Source organism: Cydia fagiglandana, chromosome 1, assembly GCF_963556715.1.
Source record: "Cydia fagiglandana chromosome 1, ilCydFagi1.1, whole genome shotgun sequence".
NCBI classification, from domain to species: domain Eukaryota; kingdom Metazoa; phylum Arthropoda; class Insecta; order Lepidoptera; family Tortricidae; genus Cydia; species Cydia fagiglandana.
In genome coordinates, this window is record NC_085932.1 from 23,993,925 (window position 1) to 24,017,893 (window position 23,969).

Below are 23,969 nucleotides of genomic sequence, written 5' to 3' on the forward strand. Positions count from 1 at the left end.
TACAATACATCATGGTTTTAGTCATTTGCATTACCAAGCCCCAAATAACCAGCATGAAGAAAAATGTGTCTCCCAAATACTTAGTCGAATTTAACCAGAGTGGGAAAATGTCATATTACAAAAATATATCACAGGTAAATTAAAGATCCTTATTTTACACTAAATTCGTACAATGCTGCCTGTTTACTTTGTTGTTTGTTATAAGAATTTCCCCGGGCTTTTGCATTATATCTCGGTAATTTATAGTGGCAAAACTTCACAAACGAAAGCAGGTACAATGCTTCAATCTATACGATTTAATTTTGATTTAATTAGCTTAATAAAAAAAAAACGTTAAATGAATAAAAAATTGTTTCCAAAGGGACATTAAGTATTGGTTTTAATTTTTATACATGAAGACAAGGTCTAATCTAAATTTTAAGTCTAATCGATGAAATTTTTCATGACACCAAATGACACGATTATCAAAATACATGTGTATTTCATTTACTTGCCTGCTGGTTCCATGGTAATTATTAAGTTGTATGAAACAATACCCAATTTTTCTAAGAAACTTTATACAATTTTTTTTTTTTATTGATAAACAAAAATCTTATCATATCACATGACTGACATACGCTTCACACAGACTGTCAATCAATGCCCATAGATATAGTTGGTGAGGTTGGTGACGTTGGTAACAATGAATAAAGGGATTGCTAGACGATGGCTAGACGTGACCGGCCAACACTTGCCACCTCTTTACAGCTTGGCAAAAAAGACTAGAAATTAAAAAGTGGCAGCACTGTAGTGCCGTCCCTTTCAAACCAATTTATAAAAACGGGATGACACTAGTACCACTACAGTGCTGCCCTTTTTAATTTCTACTCTTTTTTGCCAAGCTGTACTACTCTGCCCTGAGGCTTGTCGAGGTTCGCTACGCATGTAAACTAGGCATTACAATATATTTTTGAAACGTGGCAACATTACATTTTCGGATACGCCGACACGCCGCCGCCATTTTCTTTGTAGAAAATTGAAACGAGTGGGGAAGCTCGTATATTCTTGTTATTCTGTGAAATATTGTTGCTGAAATAACTGATTTACCATCTATTATTAGAAGCTATCCAAAAATAACATGTCCGACCGAAAGCGTTTACTGGACGAACTAAGAGTAATAGATTTGCGTGCAGAGTTGGAGAAGCGTAACCTAGATAAGAGTGGTGTACGCGGTGTACTCATCACGCGTTTATCAAAGGTAGACCATTATCTTTAATTCAACCCAATCGCGTTATTTAAAATTTGTAAAGTATTCTAGTGGTAACAGTGATTACGGTCACGCTATAGTTTTAACTACTTACTAAGAATTTGCACATTGAATACAACATGTCTTGTTTGTTATAGCATTTAAAGGAAGAGGGTCATGATCCTGAAACATTCAAATTTGACCTGAGTACACCTGAGGGCAAAACTCCATCGAAGAGGACGCGACGTTCAGAGAGCACGGTGGAACAAGAGGCTGAAGAAACGCCCGCCATGGAAGATATGATTGTTCAAGATGACGCAGGAGAGGAGGATGACTCCGAATCGCAAGATAACCATACAAAGGCTGATACCGAGGAGAAGACACAGGAAACTATGGACGTAGATGGGACAGAAAAAATCAATAGGAAACGTGAAAATAATGAAGAACCTGAAACATCTCCACCCAAAAAACCTTGCACAGACAATATACAAAATGAGGAAGAAGATCAAAAAGCCGAAAACAATTTGGAGGAGGATAGCATAAATTTGGACCTTGGCGAAGATGAACTGCTGAATGAAGAGGTACGGTTTTATTTCTTTAGGGTCACTGTCACCTTGCCCTCAGTAGCTCCTAAACTAACTAATGGCTTCCTGATGGAAGTAGATTAAGCTGAGCCATTGGTTATCATCAAAGCTATAACCATGTATTTATTCTAGTCACTAGTAAATAGAAATTGTACTTGACAGACAATTGTTAAATTTTGCAGTTAAATATAATTATTTTGGTTCATATGGAGTTATCTTTATTTTTATAATAACTGTCATAGAAGTCTAACATGTAGAATAGTTGTATAACTTTCCATGTAATAAGCTTGATCAAAGCTATAAATCTATTCAAACTGTATTTTGTTTGGAGCCTGGCCAAGAATGCGGCAGCAGCTGTTTTCTATACTCTATTTACTTGTTTCAGACGGATTCTACTGCAAAGCTCAAAAAAGGTACGTTTTAGGCATATTTTGACTCCCAGTCCCATTAATAAGTGCAAACTATTCTGTATATTGAAAGCTCAGTGAAATTGTTATTTGTGTTTAAACTTATTGTTTAATTATTTAATATGCTGAGGATTATAAATATTTAACTATTGCAAATACATGAGGAGTGCTGCTGTCTTCAAGAATGGAGATGACTGACAATGAAGAAAAAACTCAGATTGTATAAATTGGAGGCACCACAATAGAGAACTTGCAGCTGGTTATCACCACAAAATAAAACAAGCATTGTATAGGATGAGAACCCACCAGTTTCTTCAGACTATGCCAGTGAACAACTCCTTCAGCTAATATCCTAATGTTAATGTCATGGTTCTTCTTCTCATGTCACAAATCAAGACATAATTCACATGCCTTGCAGTGTACAAAACTTATGTTCAACATACATAGCTCCAACTCCGCTCTGGTACTCAATCCATCCCTAGGGACAGTGATGCTAATATAGAATCAAGTTTTCAGGTCAAAATGAAATAACTTTTCCCATTATGAAGAAATGTGAAGAGAATCATCTTGCTACTTTTGACCTGAGTGAAGATAGAAAGCTTGCAGGGCGGGTCGCTCCTAACGAGCGGCCCGCACTGCCCCCAGCAACGACTGACTCGTGTACTGGCGTAGATGACGGCGCGAGTGAGGAGCCCACACCGAGCGACGAGGCTGCACCAGCGCCTGCTGCCGCTCCGAGCAACGCCACCGTCGACGACCAACAAGTAAACTCCGAAGGCGCCGCCACTAGGTTGGTGAATGCTGAACGGCCGTCGCGACGCCGCCCCGCGCATCTATATTCTCCGTTTCGAACGATTGATACTCTAGTACGTTATCGCTACAAAGTTTTGCACCAAACACGTGTCGTCGTGTGGCGCCAACTGGAGGGTCCTTGACTGGTCGGCAACGACGCTGCGTCTCTGATGACTTTGGACTGGACGACTGTTTCGTGTGTACGACGAGTTTGCCTTTCTGCGACATCAAGCCCCAGCTACCGAAGAGGACTTCAAGAAGATAGTTGCAATAAGAGCGCTCAGCTGCGCCGCATCATTGAAGGCGTACCCGGCCCCCAGCACGCTTCGCTCCGGTCACCGAGAGGAGTAATAATGGTGCAAAACTTTGTAGTTGATTGGGTGTGACGCAATGTAACGACTTCTCGCGCTTCATTTTTACTTGACTACACATTACACCTATTACAATCGTGATCGCAATTTGTTCATGTTCTAATTTTCAAACGGTTTATATGTTTACTGATCTTTCTTTTTGTTTTTCAGCAATGACTGCAATAAATCGGATAAGGAAGCTAAAGGTAAATTTAATTGTGATTTGTATTATGTCAATACAAATTTAGTGAAGGGTTGTCATTTATTAATAAATGTGTAATTTTGCAGAGGGTCAGGACAAGGATGGCGAGGGTGACAAAAAGGAGAAGAAGGACGATGGCAAAGAGGGCGGCGCGCGCAACCTGTGGGTCAGCGGCCTGTCGGGCGACACGCGCGCCAAGGACCTCAAGCAACTCTGCAGCAAGCATGGGAAGGTAAACGGCATCTCCTTGATGCATTTTATAAAAGCTATGACCTTATGACCCTTGTTTATTAAGGCGGAACACGGCTATTTATTATGGCCGCCATCAATTTCAAGGTTTGTGATATAATACAATTAATAAAACTGTAAAAGGTATTCATTTATTACATTTTATACAAAATACAATGATATTTGCAGGTAATTGGAGCAAAAGTAGTTACAAATGCTCGGACCCCAGGCTCGCGTTGCTACGGCTACGTCACTATGGCTAGTGCCCAGGACGCTGAAAACTGTATCAAGAACTTGCATAGAACTGGTCAGTGTCACTATTTCCCTTTTTATCATTACTATTTGTATTTTAAACGAATATTCATATTTTTCTTTTCTTACTTTAAATCTACAGAGTTGCATGGACGAATGATCTCTGTCGAAAAGGCTAAGTCTGAATCAGAATCGTCGTCTAGGAGGCAGCCAACAAGACCGGACCGCAGATCGAGCAATGATCGTAAAGATGACTCGAAAGATAAGGAAAACGAGGTAAATTAATAAATATGTCGAACACAATAATTTTGAAACACATATTTCGTGATCTTGACAATATGAAATTGTTATAGGATGGCAAGGAGGGTAACGAAAAGAGCACTGAAAAAGTAAAGAAAGAGGGAGAGGTGTCAGGTGAAGAGAGCACCAAATCAGAAACGCGCGACAAGGCAGACCAAAAAGACAAAGTAAGATAAATAACAACATACATTCATAACAATTCTCCAAATATTTAATAACTAACGTTAAAATACTCTCAGCTTGTTGGTGTGATAAACACATCAAAATGAGGGGCGACAGAAATTGTGTAAAAAAACAACATTGTAAAAGCGCTTTTGCAGCAAAATTGAACCAAATTGTTATGTATGATAGAATGATTATGTAGTTTAGCCTCTTAAAAGTCAAGCTAAAACTTTGTTAACAGGACAAAGCCAAACGCAGCACCAGAAGTCGTGAAAGAAGAAGGTCACCAAGAGAAGTCCTCTCTTTTTCCAAGATATGGGTAAGGGAAAACAATTAAACATTATTTGTTGTTAATTGACCAAAGCGTAGCAAAGGTCTACGTTTTGACCAGGGAGTAATTTTAATTTTCTAAATTATTCTAAACGGCAGAGCAATTTATTTATTCAGCTTTAAGCTATGCTCGCGAGGCGCTTCTAAATAAACCCATTTGAGCATCCTGACATCACAGTGTACAGACATACTTGTTACCTTTTGACCCTTGAATCGCTGAACCAATTTAGTTTAAATTTGGTATAGAGATACCTCGAGTCCCAGGGAAGGACATAGGATAGTTTTTACTCCGGAAAGCTTCCTAGAAGTGAAATAATTGATGTCATAAGCATTATGCTCAAATTCAATGATGGCCAACACTTTATCAAGGCGTTATAATGAATTGTAATTGTGAATAAATAAAAAGCTGATTGGATAAAAAAGAAGCCACCAAAATTAATCCACACAGACGAAGTCGCGGGCAAAAGCTAGTAAACCATAAAAGAAAAAACAAGGGACGAGACTGCCGGCCTAGCCAAGGTTACAATCGCTATCGCTTCGACAACGAAAACCATTATGTCTCTCTATCACTCTTCCATATTAGTGCGACAGTGACAGTTGCGTTTCGATCGCTACGGAGCGTAAGCGATCGGCATCTTGGCTACGCGGCCTGCTTTTTCTTCCCAATTCCGTTTTGTAAAACTGTGCTAATTACAACTTTGAGTCGTGTGGTGCAGAAAGAGCGCGACGCGGCGCGTGCGCGCGAACGGTCCCGCGCGGCGCGCGAGGAGGAGCGGCGGCGGCGCGCGGCCGAGGACGCGCTGCGCGAGCGCGAGCGCCGCCAGCGCCAGGAGAAGCACCGCCTCGAGCTGGAGCGCGAGAAGCTGCGCGCCGAGAGGTCAGTACTCCCGACCCGACTCTTGTCACTGTGGTGCAGGAAGGTCCCGCGAGGAGGAGCGGCGGCGGCGCGCGGCCGAGGACGCGCTGCGCGAGCGCGAGCGCCGCCAGCGCCAGGAGAAGCACCGCCTCGAGCTGGAGCGCGAGAAGCTGCGCGCCGAGAGGTCAGTACTCCCGACCCGACTCTTGTCACTGTGGTGCAGGAAGGTCCCGCGAGGAGGAGCGGCGGCGGCGCGCGGCCGAGGACGCGCTGCGCGAGCGCGAGCGCCGCCAGCGCCAGGAGAAGCACCGCCTCGAGCTGGAGCGCGAGAAGCTGCGCGCCGAGAGGTCAGTACTCCCGACCCGACTCTTGTCACTGTGGTGCAGGAAGGTCCCGCGAGGAGGAGCGGCGGCGGCGCGCGGCCGAGGACGCGCTGCGCGAGCGCGAGCGCCGCCAGCGCCAGGAGAAGCACCGCCTCGAGCTGGAGCGCGAGAAGCTGCGCGCCGAGAGGTCAGTACTCCCGACCCGACTCTTGTCACTGTGGTGCAGGAAGGTCCCGCGAGGAGGAGCGGCGGCGGCGCGCGGCCGAGGACGCGTTGCGCGAGCGCGAGCGCCGCCAGCGCCAGGAGAAGCACCGCCTCGAGCTGGAGCGCGAGAAGCTGCGCGCCGAGAGGTCAGTACTCCCGACCCGACTCTTGTCACTGTGGTGCAGGAAGGTCCCGCGAGGAGGAGCGGCGGCGGCGCGCGGCCGATGACGCGCTGCGCGAGCGCGAGCGCCGCCAGCGCCAGGAGAAGCACCGCCTCGAGCTGGAGCGCGAGAAGCTGCGCGCCGAGAGGTCAGTACTCCCGACCCGACTCTTGTCACTGTGGTGCAGGAAGGTCCCGCGAGGAGGAGCGGCGGCGGCGCGCGGCCGAGGACGCGCTGCGCGAGCGCGAGCGCCGCCAGCGCCAGGAGAAGCACCGCCTCGAGCTGGAGCGCGAGAAGCTGCGCGCCGAGAGGTCAGTACTCCCGACCCGACTCTTGTCACTGTGGTGCAGGAAGGTCCCGCGAGGAGGAGCGGCGGCGGCGCGCGGCCGAGGACGCGCTGCGCGAGCGCGAGCGCCGCCAGCGCCAGGAGAAGCACCGCCTCGAGCTGGAGCGCGAGAAGCTGCGCGCCGAGAGGTCAGTACTCCCGACCCGACTCTTGTCACTGTGGTGCAGGAAGGTCCCGCGAGGATGAGCGGCGGCGGCGCGCGGCCGAGGACGCGCTGCGCGAGCGCGAGCGCCGCCAGCGCCAGGAGAAGCACCGCCTCGAGCTGGAGCGCGAGAAGCTGCGCGCCGAGAGGTCAGTACTCCCGACCCGACTCTTGTCACTGTGGTGCAGGAAGGTCCCGCGAGGAGGAGCGGCGGCGGCGCGCGGCCGAGGACGCGCTGCGCGAGCGCGAGCGCCGCCAGCGCCAGGAGAAGCACCGCCTCGAGCTGGAGCGCGAGAAGCTGCGCGCCGCACACAGGCGAAAAATCAATAAAAGTCGGACAAAACCTAAACATTCAGGATTATTATAGAAATCGTATTAATGCAGGTTTGCCAACTAATAAAAACAAAATTACAATTATATTATGACATTTTATTAAATTTTGATCATAATATCTTCTTCTAAAAGCGAAGCTTCTTGGGAAGCGACTTTTTACCACCCAATTTTCTTAGTCCTGTTATATAAGGATCGGAAGACACTAAAAGTCTCTTGAAAGTGTCTTCCATAGCCATTTGCCTAAAAAAAATGTCGCTTAGTCACATTTTTGATTAAACTAGTCATCGATTAAAATGAAAATTTTGTTAAAATGTCGCGTAAGGTCGCATAAAATAATGGTTGTATGTTAAAACCCAAGTTCTGTAGTTTCTAAAATTGATAATATCAAAACCGGATCTATCAGGAAGTTGTACTTTTCTCCTTGGTGAAGTTGAACAATGTGCAAAAAATACAAGACATTACACTTATTTTTTTTTATAATAAACAAGCAAGCATAGCTATCAAAAGTAACTATTAGTAATTAGGTTATTACCTCCTGGAAGGGTATCCATCATTAAATCACAACTTTCTGAAAGCAAACGATAAATAAGTAAGCACATAAGTAACACTTCGCAGAGCACTAAAATATTCGCCTTTGAACAAGTCGAACTTTGGAATGAGAACGTGTCGCGTAGATGACTCTAACATGAAAATGATTATGCGAGTAGCGTGCACTGTTTATTGGACTACCCGCTAAGATTGGTTTTTGCCTGTTGGGGCTACTTAGAAGTTTTTTGGTTTTGTCCGACTTTTATTGATTTTTCGCCTGTGTGCGCCGAGAGGTCAGTACTCCCGACCCGACTCTTGTCACTGTGGTGCAGGAAGGTCCCGCCAGGAGAAGCACCGCCTCGAGCTGGAGCGCGAGAAGCTGCGCGCCGAGAGGTCAGTACTCCCGACCCGACTCTTGTCACTGTGGTGCAAGAAGGTCCGGCGCTGCGCGCGAGGAAGAGCGGCGGCGGCGCGACCAAGGACGCACTGCGCAAGCTTCGCCAGCGCCTCGTATAAAAAAATCCCGCACCCCAAACCCCGGGGTATACTTATCACTGACTCATAATTGTTTAGAGTTGTCCTGGTAATTTTGCTTGGGTAGACTGGGGTCCACTCGGCGACTTGATGCAAAAAAACTGACACATGAGAATTGACACTCCGACCTGAACGGGTAGCTATTCGTTATTGGGACACCCCACGGGGTTCGCCTTCTCTGAAAAATTAGATTATTGTTTAACAATTAGGCTACCAATACTTTCCCGTACCCGATTCTTATCATTGTACTAGTACTGTTATTTATTTATTTTTTATTACGGGAATTCGGAAACAACAGATATCCGACGCAATTTGGGCTTACATAATAGTTCGTTTGATTACAGGGAAAAGATTGAGCGTGAGAAGAACGAGTTGCTGCGGCTCGAGCGCGAGCGGCACCGGCTGGAGCGCGAGAAGCTCGAACTCGAACGACTCGAGCTCAAACGCGCGCAACTACGGTGAGTATGCAAACAAAAATAAAAACAATAGCTGGGCTACCTTGACATTAGTAACTTATGATGATGATGATGATGATACATCTTCCTCTCGTTGTCCCGGTATTTTTACTACGGCTCATGCCTGGGGTCCGCTTGGTTACTAATCCCGAGAATTAGCGTAGTTTTTACGAAAGCGATCTAACCTTTTAATCCAAAGGGTGAACAAAGCCTTATTGGGATTAATCCGGTTTCCTCACGGTCTCGATGTTTTCCTTCACCGAAAAGCGACTAGTAAATATCAAATGATATTCCGTACATAAGTTCCGAAAAACTCATTGGTACGGGCCGAGGTTTGAACCCAGGACTCCCGGTGTCAACAACAACAATACAGTGTACAGTGAAATACAGTGTATGAAACTAGAAGAAGTACTTATTCGTATACAATCGCTCTCATATAATCATGTTTTAATAACTTGGTATTCGTGTTTGGCAGCCTGGAGGAGGAGCGTCGCAAGCGCGGCTACGAGAGTAGCGCTGCCTACCGCAAGACGGCCGCCAGCCCGCCGCCCGACAACTACGAGCGCGAGCCGCGCCACAAGCGGCCGCCGCCGCCGCCCATGGTCAGTGTAAGTTACTCGACACACACCCTCTCTGTCTCGACTGTCGCTGTCCCCCTCTACCTCGAATACTCTTCTTCTTTGTAAGTATCCCTTATTACTGAGAATCGTGACCACTTAGTTGCGCAGCTCCTACAATTTGTCTCCATTTCCCTGTCTCGATCTCCCATGGCCCGCTTGGTGGAGTTTGCCTAAGGTGGCCTTCCGCACCACATTTCTAATGCGTCTATCCTCTGTCTCTCTCTGTCCAAGTTTCTGAGGGCTTACCGCGAACCACGTTCGACGTGTTGCCTCTCTGTCGCACTTGTGAATTCGTATGCAAGTGTGACAGGGAGGCAACACGTCGAACGTGGTTCGCGGTAGGCCCTCTGCTCCGAAGATTGGAAAGACCAAGGCTCTTACTACTTACCGCGAATAATAAATAAATAAAGAGCCTTTTATTTATAATTGTTTTACATCGTATTTTCACGGAAACGTACAAACGTGTCTTGCTTCAGTCAATCTCGGTCCAAAAAGTACTGGCCGGCGGCTCGGTACTAACAGAAGTGACCGGTTGCACCGCCGTGTGTTCCGTGTCCCTCTATCGCAATATAGGCTCACTCACTTTACAAGTGTTAAAGTTAAAGCGTGATACTACTCTGCACTCTCTTATCGTTAACAGATTGTATTGATTGATGTACATTTTAACTTACATTAGTGCACTCTAATGTTGACGATGTTTCTTCTGCAGTCATCAAGCCGAGGCCAGTTCGAGGCGCCGCCGCCGCCGCGGTTCGAGATGCCGGCGAGCTACGACCGCTCCGACAAGCGCGATCGCGACCGCGACTACAAGCGGGACTACCCGAGACACGTCGCCGGTAATAGACCCATATGTAAGTCGTTTATTTTATTTACTATTCAATTTGTCCTATTTATCGCATGCGGAGTTGATTCCGTAGTAAAAGCTATTTAGAGATGCATATCTAGCTCACACAGTTTGATAAAACACTGGAGTATTCATGCTTACTTATACAACTTCAAACCTTATAAACTGAATAAAAAGTCTGCTGTTGAAATTATATTAGTCCCATTTCAGTGGGGGAATTTTTCGATTTATCGATGTCTCAGCATGTTTATAGCCTCGGCTAGAAAATTTTGCACCTCTTTTAGAGTACAATATTCGTCCATCCGGCCATTCATGGCAAAGTCGCAAATTTTGCACACTAACGACCGGCAGACACACGTCCGTCGTACAAAACTTAAAAATAACAATCACGAATGAAAAAAAAGAGGCGCTCAATATGTCGGACCTCGGCCCCGGGCGGGCCGATCCGGCGGCTCGTCCCTCCCCGTAACGCTAACGCCGGTGTGTGGTCAGCCGGCAGCATGAAGTACCCGAACGGCAGCTCGGAGGAGGCGCGGCAGCCGCTGCCGCCGGGCACGCGCGGCAAGGAGCCGGCGCGCTACGAGGCGCGCGAGCGCTACCGGCCCTCGCCGCCCGCCAAGCCCGACGCGCGCGCCTGGCCGCACCAGCACTCGCACGCGCACGCCCACCCCCACCCCCACCCCGCCGCGCGCTACCCCGACCCGCAGCCGCCCGCCAAAGGTTCGCTTTCAAATATGTCATTATAAACACGAGTGAACCGAGTTAGGTAATATAATATACCATGCTGATAGTATTTCAGATGTTTAAAATGGTCTTTCGATTTTGATGCGAACGTAAGAGTAAACTGAGATAAAGATAAGATAATGTGTTATTTTTCGACGTTCGCTATACATTCGACGAGTCGATCGATTCACGTTCTACAATTTTTCTCAGATTTATTTTTAAACTCCACTGTGGCCTACCATTCTAGCCTCCGCTAACGAACGGCTCCCAGAATAATGAATCTAGTAATAAAGATAGGATATCAGTGTCACGATAGTTGAAGGAGTTTCTCGCTCTTAAAACTGCACTCGCGGCAACATTCTACTTGTAGAAATAATTATTGGTTTTGTGAAGCGAGAATACTTATTTACGGTACAAATGCGGTAAGTAGGTAATTCGCAATCTGTGTTAATTCTAATTTATCACCACTCGGTGCGAATTTCATACATTCCGTACTTGTATCGTTAAGTAGTTATTATTTTGATATACATTTTAATTCGAGAATGGGATCATGCCGGGAAAATGCTTCACCCAGATTCGAAATTTTATAAAGTTTATCTTGTGCCTATCACGAACAATTGTAGTTTTTATAATACATACAATCAACGGTCAATGTCAATACATACATAGTTACAGTACATCCTTATTTCCATGGTAACAAAGCTGTGTTAAGACTCACGATATATTTGACTCCTCAGGCGGCAGCAGCAGCGGCGGCGGCGGCGGCGGCGGCGGCGGCGGCGGCGGCGGCGGCGGCGGCGGCAGCGGCGAGGCGTGGTCGGGCGAGGCGCGCTACGGCGCGTACGAGCAGCGCTACCCGCCCGCCTACCAGCCGCCCCCGCCCGGCGCCGCCTACCCCGACCGCTACGCGCAGCCGGCCCGCGACTACCGCAAGTACTGAACCCTCCACGCCCGGCTCACGGTGAGCGCTCAGCGCCCCGAGCCCCACGCTCCTAGAGACTTACTTTTATGAGACTGCCCTAAAAAAAATTCAGTGTTTTTAATTCCAGGGTCTAGTCTGAGTTTTATAAGCGTAACTCGACGAGACTCGAATAAGGACTCCCTCAAAATACTAGTTTCAGTAAGGACGAGAAGAATTAATATGGTGTACCTCCTGAACCCATTAATTTTACATGAAAAAAATGCATCTTAATTTTTTTTTATGTGAGAGTTCTTTGAAAAGGATCGTGTCCTTATTTAGCCTGACTAAATTGTGAATCATAATCTTTGTATAATATCCAGCTCTGCATTATACATTGTTTTAAATTTTATAATAGAACGAAATGGGAGAAAAAATTAAGACATTTCGTTGTTAAATATGTAGTAATTTTTCTTTATAAGTCATACATAGCTAACATAGCATTTTACCTAGATTTATACTATGCCCGTTACTCCACGGAAAGGTGGCTAGGTTCATAGTGGATTTGAAACAAAATAAATTTTGTTGCAGGTAAAGGACATTCTTTGAAGCAGACAGTTTAATTTAGCAACATCCAACTTCTTCATGCGAGATAAATATAACAAACGATTATTTACGTAATCGGCTCAAATACTGTATTGTGGACTTGAACTTGTGAATGTGTTAATAATTGTTTTCAATGGTAGATGTGGAAATCTTTTTATAATTTATACAAGCCGCTTAGTTATGAATTATGATGCTATGTTTCGAAAAACTGCGGTGATTCTGACAAGTGTAAGGACCAAGTTGAATTAAAACATTTATACGAGTGTTTTCTCAAAGTACAAAAATGTGCATCGTGAAATTTTATGTCGGACTTACAAGTACTGAATTTGATTAAAGTTTGCAAATGTATCAGTAAATAATAAAGTAGGTATGTATGGGGTGCTTGGTGGTGATGCCACAAATCTTGACTGTATATCATTTACACTAATTATCTGTGTTACAGAGAATTTAAGTATTTTAAACTTGTATATATTATGTAAAATGAAAAATAAAGTAAAACAACAAGAGTTGCAGTTTATTTAAAAATAAAAGTACATATTACCTTAACAATAAGCATCAATCGAAGACATCACACTAAACATTTTGTATGCAATCATACATTTGTGTGTACCTATATTATTCATAAAACAAATCTAAACGTCATATAACGTTATACTTCTCGAAATTTTATTTCGGATCGCTTTTCAAAATTAACAAAAATAATAAGTGTAGGGAAACAACAAGTAAGGACTGTTTAAATGTTTGACTAGCCTCACGAAATAAATCACGTGTGCCCTTCCTCGTATGGAAAGTTTCCAACCCTTTAAAGGCGAGTTTAACGGTAAACCCAGATCTAGAATGTCCTTTTGAGGGCTTTCCAGAAAGGACATGAAATTTTACAAATACCTACCTAACTATCACAATTAATGACAAAATCTTTCTAAAGGACTCTAGGTGTTCAGAGCCGTGCAAAGACGACAAACAGGACTAATTCTACAACTAAAATTAATGAATGAAATTTAAATCTAGCAGCGTAATTTTGAGTAGACCTCATTCAATTTAGACTCAAAAAGACATTCTCGGCCACACTATTGTTTTGCAACATACATACTTAACATAATTTATCAAAATTAAGATTCGTGCTAAAACGCAAAACGAATCTGTCATTGTTGTAAGTCACACAAATAATCCCGCCACCGTTAAAGCCACTATCGCATAAATCGATATTAGTCAATATATGATCAGTAGATCATAAGTATTATAAGGAAAACTTAAATTTGGTTAATGATTTTATTTCTAGTACCAATTCTTTTTACATCTAATTACGTTTTTGTACCTTACGTGTACAAAAACGTGTGTGTGTGTGTGTGTAATGTTTCAATTTACTCGCTACGCTCGTGGTTCAATTTTGGAATCATTCGCTTGCTCGGATATCAATATTAGCATGAGCGGTTAAACAACAACTTTGACCCCGTTGTAAAACAAACAACTATTGTTTAGACGTTAAGACGGTTCTAACCGGTCCCTGCAACTTGTTTTCATCCATTTTTTTTTCTCAGTTAATACCTACGCTTTCCTGTTTGTTGCGTTCCCTTCAGAATCTTCTTAAGCGGGTTATACTGTATATATTTTTAAAAATACTAATAGGTAAACTTAAAACTAACTACCAGGAAATACGCATTATAGGATGATTGTTCGACTAAATGGCTTAATAACAAAATGATTGAAATCACAAAAATACGACGGGACGTTTTATAGTCGACCCAACAAAGAAAAATTAATAAATTTGAGGACGAATCATTTGTGCATTTTCAACAAAAAGAGTAGCGTGGGCTGGCACAATATTACTATTGTCATTATGTAGGTATGGCGCAGACGGATAGGCATACGTCGACCGGTCGTCTTCGTTCCTCGGCTTTGCTTCAACAATGTCTTCTTCAAGTTCTTTTAGAGCTTTAATGGCATCTTGCTGACCCTAGAAATACAACGTAACGTAAGTAATGAAATGATTCACATCGTCTGAACTTTAAAATCTTGTAAAAATTACCTATTGGTATTTTTATGGCTCCTCTACACAATGGGCCAGCGCCGGCCACTCCAAGGGACGCAGCCATGCGGTAGAATGAGATAGCAATATCACTAGCTCCCTCTAACGCATAAATGCGTTCCTTGGAGTGGCCGGCGCTGGCCCATCGTGTAGAGGAGCCATTAAATAAGTGCTCTTATTTAAAAATGTACGACGGGCGTTTATGTCAAAAGGATAGTAACAATAACTTTTAGTTACATGCAGACTGGACCATGTGGACCTTGGCCAATATGGCCATGGCCTCAGAGACTTGGCGACACCAAGACGCGTTGAGTACATAGCGCTGTCGCCGTGCACTCAGCTCGCCCGAAACCGAAACGCAGGCTAGCTCGTCCGCACGTGGTCGTTTAACTCCCTGCCATAGATGAGTATATGCTATTTATTATACAGTGTGGAAAGATAAGTCGGGCCCTGGAGGGAAACTACCTTAAAATCCTTAAGTTGGCTCATTTTACTTAAAGGAGACATTCCTTTATTTTTAAAAAGAAACAAAACTGCATTCAAAGATTTTCTAAAACTCGCTTGCTTCGCCCGGGACTCGAACAGACTAAAAATTCCAAAAAATAAAAACTCGCAATTTTATTGTACTAGTCGATACAGTTAATGTTAATGATAACATTTCTCCAAGAAACATTAGGTCTTACATTCGTCTGTCGTACAAAATATCCATAAAATGTAATATTTACTACTCAAGATTTTTTTAGACAAGCAAAATTGAAGAAAAAAAGAAATACTCTTTGAATGCAGTTTTGTTTCTTTTTTAAAATAAAGGAAGTCCTTTAAGTAAAATGAGCCAGCTTAAGGATTTAAGGTAGTTTCCCTCCAGGGCCCGACTTATCTTTCCACCCTGTATACTGCTGCCGGTCGCGCAGCGCGACGCAAGTCGCAGCCGCTTGTTTTGACTCCGCATTAAGGCCACACAGGCTGTACGTTTTTCAGTACGCCTTAAGACCACACAGACTGCAGGCATCACTGTCAACAAACGTGCTCAAAGGATGGGTTTTGATGGTCATTGGTTACAATTTAGTTACCTGCACAGCAGCTAGACGAAGCAAACGAGTGGCAGTGGCTACATCCCGCGTGAGGCCTCCTCGGCCCTGCCCATAGTAGATCCCCAAATTGTAAAGGGCTGCTGGGTGTTCCCGAGCAGCGGCTGATCGGTACAGCTCCATAGCCTGAGTACAAACATTTTCTATACTAAAATACATGTATACAGGCCATTTTTATTATGTCAATTTTGTTTTCAATAAAATTTGGTGGATAATTCCCTGTTCATACGATACCTACTTACATAATAACAAATTTATTATAAATTATAAATTTTTCCCAAATTCTGAATTTGTTACACCCAGAATGAAGAGCTCTTTAAACAGGCCGAATTTTATCCAAATCTACAAATTAATATTCGGCCCATATAAGTATCAACTAAGGAAATGCTGAAATTTGAAAACGGAAAACTTTCCGTAAGTTCAATGCGGCCAAATCCGTCTGCGAGAAATTCCGTACACGAGCATATTTATCTTACTTTTTCTCGACCATGGGCAATCGAGCGCTGCCTACTTTTGACTGCTGAAGTGCTGAAACTAAAAGCAAGAGCTGCTTTATCGTTGAAGATAATAATCTTGTATTAATGTTTGAAAAATAAGCAGTCATGTATGGAAATTCCTGCAGACGGATTTGGCCGCATTGACTTCTATTTTACCTTAAGTAAATTATTTTCTAAAGGGAAGTGTCAAATGAAGACAAAATAATGTAGAAAGCTTTCTATACCATTTTTTCGTCAGCAGCAACTCCAAGGCCCATCTCATAACACAACCCTAAATTATACTGAGCTGGTGCATGGTTACGATTTGCTGCAGACCTAGAACAAACAAACCAGTTAGATTATAATAAAATGATAATAAATGCCATTTTTTCATTTAAGCGGGTGCATACCTTCAACTGGCTTAAGGAGCTATTTAAAGGTAGATTTTGTTTACTTTTATTTAAATACCTAAAGATAAGAAGTATAGTTTGAGAATATTAGTTAGTTACATAGGCGTACGCACGGTGGGGCATGTGGGGTAACTTGCCCCACCCTGGTCTGTGATCTGACGAGAACCTAAAAATATTTAGGAACAATTAAGGCATATAACCCTACTTCTGCCCCACCCTTTAAAAAATGCTGGGTATGCCTATGGTTACTGGTTAGTTATACAAACCTGAGAAGGTTCAAGCCATCTTGGTGGTGGCCATTTTCAAGGGCAGCAAGCCCTAATTTGTTCTCAATGGAATTGAGAACTTCTCCTAAATCATTTTCTGATGAATCAGTACTACAAGCACCACTGCTTGAATTATGATGTTTCTCTTCAGCATGTTCATTTGTTATAAAATGTATTGTAGGAGTAAAGCCCCTTAACACATTCTCAATGTTAGGAATAGGTTTTAAGACTCCATCATTTTTCTTAACAAACTTCACATATGGATACAAAGCAGAAAATATGCCATTTATTGATGGACATTTCTTAGAGGAATCCTTGAGATGGTACTTGTATTTTAAGTGAAGTAGTTGACTGGCATACCACCCAACAACTAGGGCACTGCTCTGTAAAACAAAAACAGCAACATGAATCAATATAGCTATTACTTATATACATTGATACATTATTATTCATCCATAAAATAAACTGTAATGCTATATGAGGCCACATAAATATCTAGACACAAATGGTTTATTTCTTAATAAATGTTAATTACTGCTCCCATTATTGTTTTATTAAGAAGCTCCTACCTCAACAATATAAATAAACTGTATTGCTTACCCATGTGATGGCACCTATCCAACTGCGGTTTAGCTGTTCGAAGTTCCACCTATTACTGTTGGTGTTGTTATCATTTTGATAAGACCCACAGCATCTCGAATACCAACGGCATGAAGGAGACCGTTTATCCTTATCTTCCGAACCACCATTTGTGTTTCCATAACCTGTAGTACTACGTCTGTCGAAATGGGCAACGTTCCTCTCTAACGTGTCCCTGATGCGGCGTGATACATATTTCCACATGTTAAAAACAAAATAGATATGGATCTTGAAGGTTAAATTACAGGATTTCCATTGTAGGACAAAATACTCAAAATCCCCCTTGGCCTACGCCAAGGCCAATTCACCACTATTTCACCAGTCCAGGGTGCGTAGCCAACATGCAATCGTTAACGCTCAGTAGCGAACGAAACAACTGATTGTCGCACTAGTTTTAAAGTACTAACGTAGAAAATGAGTGCATCATGTCGCCATACTTTTCTGAAAAATAAATTAAATTAAATTAAAAAAGAGTGATAGAGAGAGATGATAACGATACGCTACGGCGTGTCAAGTGTGAACTATACGTAGACCACAGTGTGTGTGTGTGAAGTGTTGTATCGTCTGTTGCTGCATCTTTTTCTTTTGACATATTGAGGAAAGAGATGCAATTAGTGTAATGCAAGTGTAACTCAATCATAAACCACGAAGTGATTTATGTGCTTTGACTTTCTTGCTTAAACATTTCGAACGTTAATATAATTAGCTAGAACAGTCCATCTTAAAAGTTGTTTGTTTATTTGTCAGATTTGTCAAATCGGTTGGGTTGGCGCCGTTGGCGCACAAAGTTAACCCTTAATCAAACGGAACACCTTTTATGAGATTTTTGAAAACTAAGATTGGTTTTTAGGTAATTTGGGTGCGTAGATTACGAAAAAATATATAAAAAGAATTTTAGTGGGGGGAAAGGGGGGTTTTGCGGTGGGAAATAATTTCCCGTTATCCGTTACGGAATAGCAAAATTTTGAATGAAGTGGGAAATAGTTTCCCATTGTCCGATACGGTTACGAACTTTTTACTAGTTAGTAGCTCTCCCCGGCTTTGCTTGGAATTCAAGTATGATCCTTTATAGACCAGCGGTGGAACAAAAATGGGTTTTGATAACATTAAAGTTTTTTCTTTTTTGATATGTTATTGTAAGCATGTTAAATAACATTCATGTAAAAAGTTAGAAAATTTTAGGTGGAGCGTTCGGCCATATTTAAATATTTCAATTTTTGCTAAATAACTATGTAAATATAAAATTAAAGTTACAAAAAACTTTAATATATTCAATAACACTTTAATTTATTCACAATATTCGGTTTTTAGAAATCTGGAACAGCTGCTTTCTGGTGAACGTAAAAACACGAATTATTATGCAAATACAGAATTAGAGTAGCTGATATTGCAAAATTACGATATTATCTATCAACTTAGTATACATGTAAAAAGTTAGAAATGTAGACAATGTGCTTGTCTAGATATTGATTTCTGGTTAAGCAGTATAGCCAATATTGAATTAAAGTTTGTAGAGTTAATATTACACGGTCATAATAAAGATCTTACTTCTCACACAAAAGATTAGAAATATAAAATCATGGCGACACTAAATACTGATACGTAAGTATGCATTCCGAGCTTATATTAAGTTACATTTCAAACGCGCGGCGTTTTCGCGCGCCGCGCTGTGCGCCGTGGCAGGAGGCAGCGATCGACGGTCGCGGGCTAGCGGTTAGCGTGGTGCCCTTAAAAATACGCAAAGCGTTTATAAAATTATTATCAATGGTAAATAGTTATTTTACACAGTACACTAATGGAAACTTACCTTCCCTTATTTATTTCTATATGTACTAGGGATTGCCCGCGGTTTCGTTTACGTAGAATTCGTTATCGTATTGAGTATAGAAATAATAGATACAATTGAATAGTACATTGTGTATTAAGGGCGGGAAATAAGAAATTACGAACGAGTGTCAATTTTAAGCCCGACGCGAAGCGAGGGCTTAAAATGTTCACGAGTTCGGAATTTCTTTACCGCCCGTGGCACACACAATGTTTTTCATCACACTTGTAAGGAAAAAAAGGAGAATTAATAAAAACAAACTTCTGTATAAAACACTTTTCCGCCCTAGGGCGAAAATTTCAATTTCCCGCCCGCAAGCCCTACGTGTAAATAAGTGTTTTTCATCACACTTGCTCGGAAAAGATTTTTTCCGCCCTAGGGCGAAAATAACAATTTCCCGCCCGCAAGCCCTACGTGTAAATACATCTTTTCCGAGCAAGTGTGATGAAAAATTATTTTAGGTGCATTGTCATACAGATAACTACCCTTGTTAAAGTATTCTTCAAATTCAATACACAGGTGTCATTTCAATATAATTTTGCGTAATTTGGCGCTTTTAGGTTATAAATGACTAGCGACATATATTTTTTAAGAGCGATCATCTCCGATAATATTTACTTTATCATAAAATCAATTTCAAACTAACGTTATTCAATATTTATCATTTTAACGTCAATATTACCAACTAACTGATCCAATTTACCTACGGAAACAACTCAAAATTTGCATCAAATTAAATGCCACTTTTCTTATCCGTTTCGAACAATCAAGAGGGCCTTTACGAGCTGATGTGGTGAAAATTTTATTTAACCTTCGTCCCTTGAAACCTTCACTACGCTCAAGGTTCAACTTTACGAACTTCAATTTTCAATTTTAGAGTTCAATTTTAGAATGTTTGAATTTGTCAATGTACTTCCTGCCTCGTACAGCCAAACTGTGGAATGAACTGTCCGATACCACCTTCAAACCTTCAAAGACCCCCATCTTAAAGGTCGGCAACGCGCTTGCAACCCTTCTGGTGTTGCGGGTGTCCATGGGCGGCGGTAATCGCTAACCACCAGGTGATCCATCTGCTCGTTTGCCTCCTATTTAATAAAAAAAATGTTTCGCTTGTTTGGGTATCAATATTAGCACGAGTGGTTAATTAACAACTTTTCCCCTTGTAAAACAAATAAATAAGGTAGGTGAGGTGCAGGCATATGAGGCCCGGCGGGTAACAAGGCCCAGCATTCAAAAATAGCAGTTGCTCCCTATTATTCCCAATTATTCTGAATTTGTACTTGTTGCTAAGAAGGCCCACTGTCAGTGCAGGTAAAAAGGCCCAGTCCCGGGCCTTATTGAACGTATGAGATGAAATATAAGATTAAAATATTTTAAGGTAATTTTGAATATTTTTTATCTCTTATTAATAAGGTCGATTTGAAGAATTTCTATGAAATTATGACTTATAAATAACACTTGCACTGCGTGGGCTGTCAAAATTGCTGCAGACTTTTTTTGGTCTAACTCTAATAATTTTTCACTTGCTTTATTGACCTAAAGACGTTTTAAAGAATCAAAAAGTCTAATAACATTGAGGCACTTATACTTTTTAAAGGCAGTAACTATTTACAAGTGACTTTTTTTTTGTTAATACAATAGGTAGGTATTTACGATAGAAGTACGAAAAATAGATATTTTGCAACGAGTGACGAATTTTAATACACGGCCAAAGGGAGTGTTTTAATGTGCTTATTATAGCATCGGTGTCGTAATGTAGCACCAGGCCCCTGTTTCACCAACGTGACAGGTGCGACGAATTGTAAAATCACTGTTGCTGACGTCACAGGCATCCATGGGCTACGGTTACCGCTTACCATCGGGCGGGCTGTATTCCTGTTTGCCACCATCATTGTATTATTAAAAAAAACTTTATGATATCGGAAAAAAAAAGATATTCCTCTTGCTCCGTTTATGACAATTGTCACAAAAAACACTACAATTGTCACGAAATTCCGACATATAACTCATTACCTGTCAAGAATTACCTACAATTCTTCTAAATCTTTGACAATTGTCAGAAACTTCGCAGGAGAAATATCTGTTTTATTCCGATATAATAAGGTTTTTTTTTTATAATACAATACGGCCCGCCCGATGGTAAGTGGTAATCGTAGCCCATGGATGCCTGTGACGTCAGCAACAGTGATTTTACAATTCGCCGCACCTGTCACCGATGTGAAATTGGGGCCAGATGTACTGTAAAAATTGTGTTAAAAGATAATACCTACTGTTACAAATAAATATTTATACTGTAATAAATTATCCCACCAAACACATTTTCATGTAAATTGTTGCTAAGACGAAACCATAAGACTCGCACTGTCAAAAAGTTGTCAGATCTCTTGTCGAGCCAAGCTTCAAACTCTACAAGCCCTAACTTCACTAACTCTACACCTTAGTCTAAATATGTGGCTTGGCTGTTTCGCTACCGCCACATGGGCATAAGGTGAAAAATTTATTAAATCATTATTTTTAGGGTTCCGTACCTCAAAAGGAAAAATAGTGAACCCTTATAGGATCACTCGTGTGTCTGGCTGTCCGTCTGTCACAGCCTATTTGCTCCGAAACTACTGCACCAATAAGTTGAAATTTGGTATACACATGTAAGTCTATAACCCAAGGACATACATGTAAAGTAAATAACAGAAATTCAAATAAAGGGGTCACTTTTGAGATGAATGATAAATAGAAGAAAAAAAACCTATATCTTGTTATATATCAAATGAAGGGGTCATTGTGAGAATCTCAGATATATTTTTTCATAATTTTAAAATAAACAGTTTAGAAGTTATTTAAGAAAATACAATAAATGACCATCCCCCCCCCCCCTTATCTCCGAAACTACTGGGTCTAAAATTATGAAAAAAATACACATATTAGCTCTTTTCCTATAGATGACAGGAAAACTTTTTAGAAATGTGCAGTCAAGCGTGAGTCGGACTTAAGTACCTAGTTTTCCGATCCCTACGGGTTTTTTAAAGACATTTTACTCACTTTTCTCTAAAAAAAATATATTGTTAAAAATTGTGTAATGTACGGAACCCTTGGAACGCGAGTCCGACTCGCATTTGGGCGGTTTTTGTATTATACTTACATACAATAGTTCTTGTAGAAACGAAACGGCCAAGCCACATACTTTTGGTGTAGAGCTAGTAAAGTTAGAGGGCTTGTAGAGTTAGAAGCTTGGCAAGAGATCTGATAACTTTTTGACAGTGCGAGCCTTAAGGTTTCGTTTGGGCAACTTTTTACATCAAAATGTTTTTGGTGGGATTTCACTTCTTTTTGTAAGTTGCTTATGACAATCTTCCATCCCCTAATTCAAAGGGTTGGGGTGATTTACTATTAAAAATCCTGAAATAAGTATCTGGGGGCATCTGTTACACAATGTACTTCTTACTGATTCCCCATATAAACCCTTCACTCCGTAAGGGTAAACTTTGGGGTTGAAATCTGCCTTCACCCCGTAAGGGTAAACTTTGAGGTTGAAATCTATTCTATATCCTTCCCCATAACAATACCTATCTACATACCAAATTTCAACGAAATCGATTCAGCGATTATTGATTCCCCATACAAAATTAAACTTCCTCTTCATCCCCTTAGGGATAAAAAATTTCAAGTTTTTGAATTTATTTGTTGTTTGTGTACTAAAACTATCTTACATACCAAATTTCAGCTTCTTAGAGGACTTCAGGAAGTACCCGGTATTGATGATCATCAAGTGAGTGAGTCAGTGACGAAATCGAAGTTTTTAGATATGAATAAAATCTAAAGTATAAGAGCTATGCAATTGATATGCTTAATAAGTCCGAGAACTTTGTTTATCTGATGTAATCCAACCCCAAGTTATGAGGGTTCCAAAAAACGACGAAGCGCTTCGAGAAAAGGTAGATAGTGCCCTTGCGCTTTGCTCGTCTTGGCGGAGGCACTTCCGTGCCCCCAGATGTTAAAAGATGATACTGCTGTAACTAATAAAGATTTATGTTTAGTTACCTACTATATTAGCGAAAACTAGAAAATTTTTATATCTTTAGTTATTAAGGCCCAAAATAATTATTTTCACTTATTATAAATAAATCCTCCCGATATGAAGTATCAAATATTGTTATTTGTATATGTATAACTCTTAAGTTAAAAACAATAAAATCTGTTATTACCTACTGTCAAAATGATTATTTTTTGCGGGATTAAGTAATACACTGCTAGTGTTCAATAAGGCCCATAATAGGACTTTTATAAAAGGTATATTTTCCAAGAGTATCGTAATATTTTTATAACTATTTTGGTATAATGAAGAAACTTAAATAAATGAGAAACCTATTTGAGTGAGTTTTTCATACTTCATATCCTGTTCATTAAAAAAAAACCATTTTAATTTAAGGTGGGCTGTATAAGTATAGGCATATACGGCCCACACGGAATATACAAATAGGTAAGTGAGGCCACTTACCTTATTGTATATTCAGGATGTATACCGTGTAATATATATTGAGCAGTTGGTTTATAATATACGTATTATGATATTGACGTTGAATAGGACAGGACATGACAATAGAAACCAGAAATAGGTATAGTTGGTCAAACCAATTTGTCAGTAAATAAAAACAAAAAACTATATTCATCCTTTTCTTTTGGGTGCTAGTACTAGTGTAAGTCAAAGATAGTATGATGATTCTCTCTGTCTATGTTTGAAATGAGACAGTCCTTTGACAAACTATGTATAGTAAAAAATAGTTGTGAATATCTTGTACATTTTTATTACAATATTAGTCAAGATAATGAAATATAGCTG

The 23,969-nt window shown here is 41.4% G+C and overlaps 2 protein-coding genes across 2 annotated transcripts; one reads left to right on the forward strand and one right to left on the reverse strand.

The window, feature by feature from the left end:
• The first annotated feature begins 985 nt into the window (after positions 1–985).
• LOC134667776 (SAFB-like transcription modulator) lies at positions 986–12,911 on the forward strand. Its single transcript, XM_063525190.1, has 17 exons — positions 986–1,237; positions 1,384–1,806; positions 2,195–2,222; positions 2,889–3,006; positions 3,530–3,564; positions 3,647–3,792; positions 3,978–4,095; positions 4,183–4,316; positions 4,394–4,507; positions 4,744–4,821; positions 5,549–5,709; positions 8,604–8,717; positions 9,190–9,316; positions 10,044–10,170; positions 10,671–10,898; positions 11,639–11,862; positions 12,391–12,911. Exons 1-16 carry the CDS (start codon positions 1,118–1,120, stop codon positions 11,839–11,841), a joined length of 2,274 nt encoding a protein of 757 aa, XP_063381260.1. The 5' UTR covers positions 986–1,117; the 3' UTR covers positions 11,842–11,862; positions 12,391–12,911.
• LOC134667388 (uncharacterized) lies at positions 12,899–17,628 on the reverse strand. The gene is made up of 5 exons (XM_063524791.1): positions 17,272–17,628; positions 16,672–17,054; positions 16,241–16,331; positions 15,502–15,645; positions 12,899–14,359 (listed from the first exon to the last, which is right to left on the reverse strand). The coding sequence occupies exons 1-5, from the start codon at positions 17,512–17,514 to the stop codon at positions 14,162–14,164; spliced, it is 1,059 nt and encodes a 352-aa protein (XP_063380861.1). The 5' UTR covers positions 17,515–17,628; the 3' UTR covers positions 12,899–14,161.
• Between the last annotated feature and the right edge of the window lie 6,341 nt (positions 17,629–23,969).

Bases quoted from the DNA above. Each gene is read 5' to 3' on its own strand.
- LOC134667776 (XM_063525190.1), top strand. From the start codon at position 1,118: ATGTCCGACCGAAAGCGTTTACTGGACGAACTAAGAGTAATAGATTTG. The intron at 4,096-4,182 runs GTCAGTGTCACT...TTAAATCTACAG, and splicing joins CAAGAACTTGCATAGAACTG to AGTTGCATGGACGAATGATC. The intron at 4,822-5,548 runs GTAAGGGAAAAC...CGTGTGGTGCAG, and splicing joins TCTCTTTTTCCAAGATATGG to AAAGAGCGCGACGCGGCGCG.
- LOC134667388 (XM_063524791.1), bottom strand. From the start codon at position 17,514: ATGTGGAAATATGTATCACGCCGCATCAGGGACACGTTAGAGAGGAAC. The intron at 17,055-17,271 runs GTAAGCAATACA...TTTGTTTTACAG, and splicing joins GGATAGGTGCCATCACATGG to AGCAGTGCCCTAGTTGTTGG. The intron at 16,332-16,671 runs GTTTGTATAACT...TGTTTGTTCTAG, and splicing joins GATGGCTTGAACCTTCTCAG to GTCTGCAGCAAATCGTAACC.